The sequence below is a fragment of the Merops nubicus genome, unplaced genomic scaffold (assembly GCF_000691845.1).
Source record: "Merops nubicus isolate BGI_N331 unplaced genomic scaffold, ASM69184v1 scaffold8655, whole genome shotgun sequence".
Taxonomy (NCBI): Eukaryota; Metazoa; Chordata; class Aves; order Coraciiformes; family Meropidae; genus Merops; species Merops nubicus.
In genome coordinates this window covers 76,980-89,762 of record NW_008610285.1, presented here as the reverse complement: position 1 = coordinate 89,762, position 12,783 = coordinate 76,980, and the positions used below count along the sequence as shown (strand labels likewise).

The window sequence follows — 12,783 nt, the reverse complement described above, 5'->3', positions numbered from 1 at the left end:
CAGGAAGAGCTGATGAGTTTAAATGGACGTTATGACATCAGGCAGACACGTTATGGAAGAGAAAAGAGTCATAGTCAATGACTAGACCGCATTCCTGAGTGGCAGAAAAGACAGAACTATTGATAGCAACTGAAAGACCTTAGACACTCAAAAATAGTACCCCCAAGTGTCTTCCTTATTGGCTCATGACTGTAGATTTTTAATTTAAAAATTGCTAGAAAATGCTACAGAAAAAATAATTCTCAAGAAAATATACTAACACCAACCTCACTATTAGATTCATGACACACTTTTCCTCCAAAATACAATTTCTTCCCATATATTTTTTGTTCTCAACCTGATAGACTTCATTTTAAAAGTATTATTTATCTAATAATGCAATTTAAACTGTTATGGGTCATGTGTTTTTATATATTTATTGCCACATCCGTGCAGCTAAGAATTTTAAAAGCTAATTGAATTTTACCTTAGGACAAATAAATGAATAAGAAACACAGAATAGAAATATTTAGCCTACCACTTGTTATTTTTCCAGACACATTGTTTGGATATATCCTACTTCCTTTTTTTCTTTTCTTTTTAAAGTTTTGATACCCTCTGCATTACAGCTCCCAGATTAACACGCTGTTTCTTGGCAATATCAGAAAAAGCATCTACTGAATAGTAAAGCCAAGGTGGTGATAAACACAGCATCATTCATTCTAATTTGTGCACTACCCATTAAAAGCAGAGAAGCATGTGATTTTGCCGAAAAGTAAAATATCTGTGCTTTTAATTCCTCTCTGATTACAACAAAAATAGAAATAAACATGGCAATAATGAAGTTTAGCTATTCTTACACTTCTTACGTGAGTAATGATCTGAAAAGAGTGCTGAATAGCTAGCTGCAAGAAGTTTTACATCCACTTTGGCTCTCTGAGCCACAATAATATTTATAAGCAGGAACCAAAAGGCTTGAACACTGTTCTGTTCTGCTTTACTCAGTGTTGATTTTTGCAGTAGGCATGCCAAAACTCCTAACATTGCTTTCACCAGCCACTCTGCAACAAATTATATGTCCTTTAGCAAAGTTGTTTTTAAAAAGACACTGGCAATACACTTGGTTGATGATCACTTCCCTTAATCTAAACTGAAAATTGCACAACAAGGTAAAATAACCCACAACTTGAGAAACATTTACAGTTCCAATAAAAGTACACACAGAATTTCAAGCAAACAAGTTCCTGCATCTTAAGAAGCAGATAGCTTAGGTATATCAGCTGCATATGTTTGTGATCCTAACATGGTACAGCTGTGAAGTAAACCCCCTATTCTATTGTTTTAAGATATCTATCTTATCAGCCATCAATTGCCTTGTGTATCAGACAGGATTGTTGAGATAGACAGCAAGAGGTTTGAATAAACATTTTTTTTAATTAGCTCAAATTAATACATAATTCATTCTACTACTACTTACTGTTCTACAACAGTGTTTCTAGTATTATCATATTCTGAAAGTTCATAGCAACTACTACTGACATCTTTCAGCAGTAAAGAAAGAAGAGTCACGCATAACGCATTTTATACAGTCAGAGAACCTGAGCATTTTTGTTGCCATCCATATATCAGAATTAGAATTAATTCTCTTAGATGGTAGCCTAGATCTTCTAAATTCATGGAATCTCTCAGATTATGCCTGCTATTAATGAGACATGTAATATAGTCTCTGGACAAAGGTGTCACTTTCAAAATCTAGCTGTGTAATGTGCAGTTTAGCAAAAAGAATAATGGAAAAGATACGGCACGCAAATAGCCAGTTCGTTAGCTTAATGTGTTTGGGAAGCTGGAGAGCCTGTAACAAGCTAGTGGAAGATTTTCAGGTGCACAAATGTAACCTGTTGGGATTGAAACTAATTCTCTCTCTGAATTTTGTAGATTTATAGTACTGAGAGCAGACAAATTTATGAGCCCTTGTGTATTTTAGCTTGAAATGAGCTTCATGTTACTATAGTCTACATTTAAATACTCAACATTTCAAAAAAAACTTTTTGAAAATGCACATGTAAGCAACTTCATAAAAATCTTCAAAATCATCCATGTTCCCCCCTCTCCCAGACGCACTAACCACTTGTATCATAAATTACCATGGCACTGTTTAGAATTGTAGTCCAGATTACACATGTAGGGCACCAGGTGCAGATCTGCATTTTAACCATGCCAATGGTCAGAGATAACAAAAACTGGATGGAGCCAGCAGGTGCACAGGGCCCATGCACATACCCTCTGGTGACCTGTGTAGGAGTGGACCAGAGTAGCTGACATGAGAAGACCTTCCTTTATTTGTCCTAGGTAATCTGGAGTTTTGAGTTCAATTTTGACCTCTGAAAATGATCATTATCTTTGGACAGAGATCTAGAGTCCTGTGTTAAACATAATGGATCTGTTCAGACTTTTTTCAGGTATTTGTTTAGGACAACAGAGTGGCTCATCAGCTAGCAATTCAAAATACATAATGAATCACAACGTCTAAGCAGATTTTAACTTAGTCATTTGTTAAAGTGTGTGTGCTTGCAGCCTAATATCCATTAACTAGTAATGAAGATTGTGATTTTATAGGAGAGATAACACCCCAGTAGGTGAGTTTTCTGTAGGTGCTCTACTGAATCTTCAACTCAGAAACTGATCTTTTGTCTACCACAGTAGAAACTTGTGGGAGACAATTTCTTGCAGCCTCTTCTGTGCTGATTGCTGTTTGCTTATCTTTGGCGTCAGATAAAGCATTGCTGCCAACAGATTCTGTCAGTTTTCATAGCAGAAGTGTGTGGAGGATCAGGAGGACTTCAGTGTATAATTGTGCAGATTTGTAGCTCTCTTTTTTTTTCCCCTCCAACAGATCTCATCAAACTTCATCTGCCACTGAGATAAAACAACAGCAACGCTCTCAAAGCATTTTTCAGCTGAGAATCTCACATAGCTATAATATTTATTCTAGTAAGCAGTAGGCACACTTGTCTAAGATACACGTAACATGTAAGTTAAACATGTCACCAGAAACCCAGAAAAACTGTGCTGTAAATAAAGGAAATTGTAAATGTTAATATTTCAGTTAAATTTGGTACATACTACACGATTCAGACCAAAAAAAAATAAAAGAATGATGTTTATGTTTCCTTTGTTTAAGATTTCTGAAACAATTTTGCAAAACGTTAAGGACTAAATGATTAAAAAAATAACAATCCCAAAGAAAATCAAGCTGCCTAAATATATTTTGTATGCACCAGAAAATGTTGGTGAAACTAAAACTCATATTTTTGACACATGACCTACTCATAGTTGTGTTTAGAGACATCTTTAACACAATTAATTTACCTTCTTTAAAGTTGCTCATAGAGAATTACTCAACATTTTTTTTTTACTATCAGAAGTCTATGATGCCATTCAGTTTCAGAAGTCTCACTGGTTATTTCTAAACCTTACTCCCTGCAGAAAGTCTATTTTATGACATTTTCTCACAGTGCTCTTGAAGTGTCATCTGCTTGGAACTACTAAGTCTTTTTTATATTCACCACAGAAAGACTACGAGGGTACAGTATCCTATTGAATGAAAATTAAATTACTGGCACAAACAGAACAAGAAAAAGACTGCAGAGGCACTAGAGCTGAAAGAAGAGGTATGGAAGTAAATATTAGCAACATCAGTTCCATCAGCTGAGGTTCCCCACGAGACTGTACAGTAACCCAATCTGTAGCTGGCTACATGACTTCAACACCTCCTGGAGAGATCCCATACTAGAGGACTACACCACATCCAGCCTATACATGCTCGGCAGGAATGTCTAAAGCAGCTCATAGCACAAAACAGATATATTACATTATGGTACCTTCACATTTCAAATATATATTTTTTTTTTTAACCCATCTGTTATGTACAGGGGAAAAAAAATAAAAGCAAAATACAACTACTCTTTTTTAGCATTTATATAAGGCCACACACAAAAAGATATTACCTTCATGAGAAATTTCTTTCCATGGATTAGGTGGATACATGAAAGCAGCATTCTGGATTTGGTCATGTATGTCTTCATCTTCATTGAATGGAAAGGTACCACTAAGGCTTACATAAATGATAACCCCCACAGACCACATATCCAGAGATCTATTATAGCCTTTGTTTCTCAGCACTTCTGGAGCAAGGTAGGCTGGTGTTCCTACAACTGAACGTCTAAAAGATTTCTCTCCAATAATTCGGGCAAAGCCAAAATCACAAAGTTTTACCTGTTTAAATAAAAATGCTATAGTAAGAGAGACATTTTTATTAACAAATACATAGTTGAGGAGTTTTTTTATCATGGTTTAGTTGCAAGATGCATCTCTACTATTCCTTCATGGATACTTTTTTTTAAGCTCCTCTTTGAGAGAAGTGGTTTACCTATGGCTTTCTCCTAAGTCAAGCAAGTTGGCAAAATTTAGTTCTTGAACTTCTGTTTTTATTTTATTGTGGAACTAGTTTCATGCTGCCTCTTTACAAACTTCTTCATCCGATTTCTTCAGAGAGACAGGTTTAGCTGCTTAAAAATTCTCACTTAAAGCCTCAGTATAGATCCTTCCTTTATTGATTATTGATATTGGTATTATTTACAAATTATCAATAGTGCTCATTTTGAATATGGGGAGTTGAAGGACATTATAGATGAACTTTGCACAGCAGAGATAACAGGAGTTGATGAAAATATGTTTATAATGAAAATTACAACAAGCCAGAAAGCATATTTAAATTATCCTGCAATCTACCTTGCATTTAAATTCATAAAACTAAAGAAGAAATCCTTGTTCTTCATGAGTTCTACCCTAATTTTCAGAAAAAATAACTGTCTTTCCAGTGACTTGTTGCAAATTGTCACTTATCTGGACATTTGTGCTGCAATGGTGAGCAAATCAGAAACAACTGCACAAATAGTTACGTTACACTAGCTCCTGGAGGAGATACCGACAGGTCACTAATCACATTTTTGTTTGTCTGGGGTTTTTTTTGTTTTGTTTTGGTTTGGTTTGGTTTGGTTTGTTTGTTTTTTTTTGTTGTTGTTTTTGTTTTTTTTTCATAAAACAATAATTGCTAACACGTCTTTGTTTGAACAATTTATCGTAAGAAAAGGCATTTTCTACTTGCCTGTGGGAAAGGATCAGCTGATGCTAATAACACATTTTCTGGTTTGAGGTCACAATGAACAATATTTTTGAAATGAAGATGTCTTAAAGCAACAAGGATCTGTGAAGAAACAATCCGAAAGAAATTCAGGTTTAAATGTTGTACATTTTTATTTGTTTGTTTTATATTGTTCAGACAGTGTCAGTGATCAGAGAAGCAAGGACTGGTATAGAAATAATCAAACATGAATAAATATTTTACAAGAATGTCTGCAATGGGGACAAAAAGAAAAAGCAAAACTGTCAGCTATTATTTCCCTAACCTCAAGTTTCCTTCATTTCTCACTCTATGGAATATGATTTTTCTCTCTCCAAAGACTTTATATTCTAAACATTTTAAAAAATCTGATTCTAAGTACTTGTTTACTTTTTTTGTGAGTGAAATCTTTGGACTCAGAAAAATTTCAAAGTTACCTTCCAGATCTAAATTCACAGAAATATCATGTCATCCAATTTAAGCATTTTCTTTGAGGAAAGAAACCATAAGGAGCACTGCATGTATTTTTATACTCTTACACAGGAACATGGCAACAGAGTGTAAGAGATAACCATCCTATTCCCATAACTTTAACTCTGTTCCTTCTGTCTGGTGCAGAGTTGGCAAATTTTCCCACTATATTAGAGAAGGGATGGTGAGGAGGTTGAATGAACCTGGGAAGGTAAGAAACAAAGTTCTGAAGCTGGTGGCAATTTTGCCCATGAAAGCCCGAAAACTAGGGAACCTGCTAGACTGTACTCCAAAATGGTAAACTTCCACCATAACAATGTTTTTCCTGCTCCTTTCTTTTTCCTGACTGCTGAAACACTGCTGGCTACTTTGAGTCAGCTCACTACTCAGTTGTGTATCTAAATTTAAACCAGCATTATGGGCAGCGAAAGACACAATATGATAATATGACAACAGGAAGAACAAAAAAACCCCACCCAGATCACATTGTTAAGACAAGCCATACAGGAAACCAGACACATTGAATCAGAAAACACACACAAAAGTTCATAGGACAAACTGCAATGGTTATGTACAGGGCAGTTAAAGAGGTTCAAATTTCTTTGCCTAAGTCCTTCAACAATTTACTCTTAGTGCTTTGCATCCTGTTCTTGTGCTTAATTCTTCAAGCATATATGAAACTGTACCTTGATGGCCCTGCCATCAAGCAGCCAGATTACTGTACATGTGTCTAGTTGTAGACCCTCCTAATGGTTTACTACCTATCGGATAGTATACGCAAAGTTCTTGCACTGCCCCTGATATTACAATTCAGGCTTTCATAAATCAGACAGGTAAATTATAAGTAAAACATAAGAAACAATGCCAATAACTGACCTCAGACCTCCTTCTAGGTCTATCATTACTTTCTTACCTGAGTAATTAAAAACTTTGTTATTCTCTCTGGCAATCTGCCCTTTTCACTTGATAAGATCATCTCCAGCATGTCTCCATGGAGTTTTTCCATATCTTTCTGGCGTCTCAAACATACACTCCAGATTTACAACTCCAGGATGATGAAGATTCTGTTGAAGATAAATTCAGCATTAGATTTCCCAAAATGATCATTAGGTTTTACCACTACACAGACAGTCTTCCAACTCCCTTAAACCAGACAACATTTTAAGGTTTCAGAACATAAACTGTGTGCCTAACTTGTAGGCAACAGGCACAAAATTTCTAGGGACAGTACAGGAGAATGGATGACCTTCAAATTAGTTTAACAAATACACATTTTCCTTGCTGTGTTTGGTGCTGAACAAACGTTTGGCCTTGGCTGTTTACACAGATTAAACAGCAGAATTACTAGTATTTTTGCAAAACTACTAGTGATTATCACTTAAAATAACTATCATATTATCTGGTATTTACAGAAACATATAAATGGAGTTAATATAGTAAGAAAAAATTTAAAAATACCTGTAAAATTGCAACTTTATGATTATCAGTTAAAATAACTATCATATTATCTGGTACTTATAGAAATGTATAAATGGAGTTAATATAGTAAAAGAAATTAAAAAATACCTGTAAAATTGCAACTTCATTACGAAGTTGACTTTCCTGTTTAGTTGGAAACCTTAGTTTGTCAATTATTTTAATGGCAACATCTCTTCCCGTTTTGCGGTGTTTTCCTGCATTAATAAAAGAAAAGGTCTCTAGCAATTAACATTATTAACTTTGAAAAGTGTTCCAGTTTCACAGGGCTGTACAAATGGACACAACGAAGTAATTCTCAGAGCAGTTTTGAAGCAAATTAAAATCACTAAGTCACTAAAAGTTTTCTCTCGTGTCCCTTCTTTCTACTCTTTGGCAGAAACTTCTTAAAATTATCATCTGACAAAACTGGCTAAACACATAAGAAATGTACAAATATGAGAAAGTCACGACTACATTTCAACAGTATAAATGCAAAGTTAGCTTTCTCATATACAAATATACACACATACACACATATGCTTGGTTATATATTTAAGTTGCATTCTCTGCAACTGGCAGGTTATGGGCTTAGTCCTTTGATAGTAGCTCCAGATTAGCAAATAACAAAATAAGTGTGAGTGCATGTTCCAGATTTATCAGAGAGCCATAGAGATTCCTCAGTCGGAAATCTGCTGTTAGTTCTCACTTCATGCTGTCTCAAACAACAGCTGTGCCTAAGTATATGTCCGAAAACTGCTTTAAAAAGAGGAGGAAAAAGAGAAAAAAATGGATAAGAAAATTAAACAAATTACAGAAATACAAAGAAAAAAGCTCATCCAAACATACCAAGAAAAACAGCAGGAAAAAATATTTTTTTTCTTTTCTTCATTACAGCTCACAAAAATAACAGTTTTCTACACTTCAGTGTTTTCTTTCTAGAACTTACAGAGAATATGAAGCTATCAATATACACTGACTCACTATTGGGTAGAAAACTTCATATTACAAAAAGACTGTCAACAAAACCCACTTTCATTGTCTAGTGAATACTGCTCATAAAAAAAAATGGGATAATTTCTGTAACATTTAAGAGTCTAAATACTTTCACCATTCAAGAAATTTTCTATCTTAAGCATAATTGTACAACACATCAAACCCTTACCTCCATAAACAATTCCAAACTGTCCTGATCCCAATACCTCATCTGGGAAGATTTGGTATACAGTGCTAATATCCTGTTTATATAAAACATAACAAATATTAAACCCTGATATATAGAAACAAACTTTGTATTTAATTTGCTTTTTCTAGAGGCAAGTAGCATACATTTAGTACATTGCATTTCAAAATATATTATCTGCCAAAAACATTAATGCAAGTTTTCTTTAAAGCCATGTTAACTGCAATTGCTGTGAAAGTTGCCAAATTTTTGGTAGGTTTCAGCCACTGCCTTGTTCCAGGCAAGCAGTCCCCAGTGCAAAGCATTACACTCTGTGGGATTTGACAATGAAAGTGCAGATGGAAATTAAGAGGGTCTTGTTAGCAGTATTCTACCCATTTGTCTCAGGATCCCAAATCTATAAATTACTGCTGAGTTTTATGAAAAGGGAGAAAATCCAAATTTTACATTTTCTTGAACGTGTTAGCTTGTGTCAGTCATAAAAATGCAAGTGGTTTCTTTGTTTATATAAAGCTTTGTGACTAACAGCAGTTCTGGACTTTTGGCTGAGAAGGGTAAAATACTCCATCTGTGACAAAAAGAGAGAGTCTCACATGTTTAGGCACTATTTTTTAGTGCCTAAACACAGGCTAAAGCATAAGCTGTTAGCAGGTTCATTTAGGAGATTAAAACCTCAAACCTTGGAGCTCAGTTTCATTTTCCTGATATTTAACCAGCAACATATACAAGGAAGGCTATAAGAGTGCCAAGGAGTCGATAACAAAGGCTCTCTTGCTTTTTATTAGGAAACAAGTGGACACAACCCTAGCACGCAAATCTTTTTCTGGCAAATACCAGACCTGCCCCAAATCTTTATTTGTCTGCAAGGAGTCCTGTTTATTTTATCTGCCCAAGAGAGAGAAAACCAGTGGTGTGGCCATTTACCTTGACTGCATGTCCTGTATTTAACAGTCCTAGTGTAAAAGAAACCCAGAATTCTCTACATACGTGTAATAACATACATAGCTCTTCCTTCTGATAGTTTTCTCTTTAGAGAACAGAGAATATCTGACCTCTCAGTGATGACAGGAAATGGTATCTTTCTCAAGCCTTATGACTAGCTTTATGAAGTTCAGTTGGCAAATTCCACAAACTAATAACCTCTATAGCTCATTTCTCCTTTTGGTAATTAACATCCTGCAAGGATCCGCAGTTAAATTCTGTTTTCAGTGAAATCACCTGCATGTCATTCTTGTGTCTCAAGAAAAGGTGCCATGAAGATGATTTTTCGGAAGAGTTAGCAGAGCTAATTGTTTGTTAAATTCTACAAAGTAAGCAACAAATGGCTGGTGGGAACTCCTCTAACATTCCTCTTTGCAAAACAGATCAATGACTTTGCAAGCTTAATCATAGCATGTCTAGCACCCGCATCCAGAGAACGCTCACCACGTTTTCTTGAACTTGGCAGTTTGACACAGAAATACTGATGGATATATCCCCTAGGGAAGAAAGTAAAATACACTTTAGATTGCTGTGCTTTTAGCTTGAACATGTAGTAATAGGAAATGACATTTACATTACATCAATATCTACTGACAGCTCTAGAAATTGGACCAATTAGGTCAGCTTGTTCATCTATCTGCCAATATAAATTTACAACAGCCCACAAATATGTGATTTGAACAAGAGTTTTGCAGTGTATGGAAAAGAACAGAATTATACATTTAATTATCAATTTTTTAAGAGTGGTATCTCATAATTCCCATTTATAAGTTTATTATTGCTGTTTCCATTCTATTTTGGAGCTTTATACTTCATACAAGTAACATAACTGCAACTAGGGTACACTTTTTATTGAATGGATTTAATAATAATTTTTATTTATAGTGTCAATATAGTTGACACTGTTCACATGAAGGCCAACACACATTCAAATTTGTCTGCATCCTGTTAAAATACATATTTCAATTGGCTTAAGAGACATTATTAAAACACATAATGGAAACAAAAACTTGCACTTGTGCTTTGATACAACAAACATCGCAACCTCTACAACTTCAGTGCTTAGAATGTTGCCCTAAGCAGTTTGAACTGCAAGCCTACTGAGAGGTTCAATAAAATGTAAGAACGTGCCTACTGCTAGCTGTATTACACAAAGACGTCATATTGGGGAGGATAGAACGTTTTTTTGGAGCATTGCCGCTTCTGTCTCCTGCCTCTGTCTAGAAACCTGCTCATGTTGACTTTTCAGTTTCTCCACATGGATTTCAGCCTCATCAAAACCAGTATTGTCTACTATAAAGTCTGTACTACACACTGAAGACACTCACTGCTACCCATCAGCACCTCTCCTGGTTGCTCTAAGTAGTATGAGTAACTTCTGCCCCATATGGCTTACTCCCTCATCCTTTTCTTAGGAATAGACTAGGTTTGGAATGGAATATTTAAGTTTCTTGAGGCTTTTTATCATTGCCAATTTGTTTTCAAATGTATGTACTGCTTTGTGTTTATATGAAAAAACTGTGGACAAAGACATGGACAAGCCTTATACTTTGAGCAGAAGAGACAAAGTTGCTATCATTCTCATTCCCCACAGGAATTCACTCTAAAGGTCTCTGATGACCTTAGTTTTCACACAAAAACCCCAAAGATAACTACCAACTTGTAAAGAAAATTTTCAAACTTCCCAAGGTGGAGAAAAAACAGCTGTCAGTCCCTGTCCAGTATTTTATGTGATTTCTTCAGCTACACTGGGCTCAAACCAAGGGCACTAGGCAACAAGCCAAATCGAAATGACATCCAGAATTTGGCGCTATTTTATGCAGGAACACAGATGAGAAAGCAAAGGACAGACATGATCTAATCTGATATGTGAGCTGTTGTGCCTGGAGATGCAATGCCACAGCCTGTTGTATTACTTGGTCTCTGAAGGGCCTGCCGTCTCATTAGCATTTCGCACTGCATTAATAGCATCCAGATGTCAAGTGCTAAAACGGGTGTATATTGCAACAAAAGGTCTAATCCAAATTGTGTAGACATATTCAAATTTGCTTTACACTGACTAGGCTGAGTACAAGTAGCAGAGTTACCAGAGTAACACATGCCTAATAGCGAGGAATTGTTTGCTCTGTGCTACTTGGTTATCAGTATCTGAGCTAGATTTAAATGAGTTTCAGGTTTAGTTTATATAAGCTACCATCTTTGCTAGAGAATTACCCAAAGGTATGTGAATTAGAGGCAAAGACATATATTCAGTCCTTTTGCTCCTGGATAACATTCATGTCTTGTTGTGCTTAGAACAGCTGTTCTTCACACTTGAGCTCACTTCATCTCAGCACGGGACAATGTGGCAGTTGTATAGCCAAATGCGGATGAAAGGGAGTATATCATCTATGCTACAGTGACCTAAAGAATGAAGATCTGCTTCTGCAGATAGCTAGAAACATAAATTACAGTCACGATGGGAAAAATCTATCAATTCCCAACTGGAGCTCAGAAAATTTCATTCCTCCACACAAGGAAGCTATTACTCATGTCAGCAGGACAAATGTGGCTGAGATGGCTTACTAATATAACAACTATTTCCTCACTATCAAATCTGCATCTCGTATATTCGTACAGGTGTTCCAGTATAAACTAGAAACGCAAGGATAAGAAACTGCGTTGTGCAGAATAATGTGCTGACAGGTAATATGCCCTGACAGAACAGCCTTTACTAGCTGAGCAATAATTCTTTCAACATGTGCAGAAGATTGAGCAATGTCATTTGTGATATGACTCTACTTATCTGAAATGGAGGAAATGAATAAACTTACTGTGCAGGCTGGGTCCTGACCCTGTTGATGTCCCTTTAGGGATGACAGGCATCAGGGCGTGCTGTATTGCCATCTCCCACATTCGTGCCACGTCGATGCCAATACCACTGGTGATAACACTGTTATTCAGGGGAACACTTGAGAGGTTTTCTATGTTTTCTCCAACGTAATAGACTATATTTGCTGTGCTTATTTCAAAACAATGAGGATTGGCTCCTTGAGGCAGCAAAGTGAAAGTTTTTGCAGGTTCCAGAGACAAAATTTCAGATAATGGGATTTCCTAAAATTAAAAAAAAAAAAAATACTTTCCCTGTAAAAATTATCAGAACATAAAACTATAGCATAAACTTTATTTAACTGATTTATGATACTAGCTGTTGCTTTTAACCACATGCTTCTTGCACAAACAATAAGGCTCTTGTAATCTGAAACTCCATGACACAGAGTACTGTTGATGGTAAAATACTAAACGTTTCTTTCCAAGACCTTAGAACTTTAATTATTTAATTAAACTTATGAAACAGAGCAGTGAAATGCCATCAGACATAGCAGGACCATCCATATATCAACAGAATGCCACTAGAAAATTAAAACCTGTTGACTCCTTATTTAATAAAATTTGTCTGCAATTAATTATTTGCAGAATAAATCTATTCAAAATTAAGATTCGAAATCCACCTTTTACATAGGTGTAAACTTGATTGTGTCATCTTGAATAA

The 12,783-nt window shown here is 35.7% G+C and overlaps 1 protein-coding gene across 1 annotated transcript in view; it reads right to left on the bottom strand.

The window, feature by feature from the left end:
• The window catches only part of LOC103773495 (serine/threonine-protein kinase D1-like), a 63,335-nt gene that overhangs the window by 6,068 nt on the left and 44,484 nt on the right, over positions 1-12,783 (bottom strand). Inside the window, 8 exon segments of the mRNA XM_008940865.1 lie at positions 3,987-4,254; positions 5,147-5,245; positions 6,546-6,639; positions 6,641-6,696; positions 7,199-7,305; positions 8,253-8,325; positions 9,696-9,748; positions 12,065-12,344. Of these exon segments, the coding sequence (XP_008939113.1) occupies positions 3,987-4,254; positions 5,147-5,245; positions 6,546-6,639; positions 6,641-6,696; positions 7,199-7,305; positions 8,253-8,325; positions 9,696-9,748; positions 12,065-12,344 (1,030 nt within the window).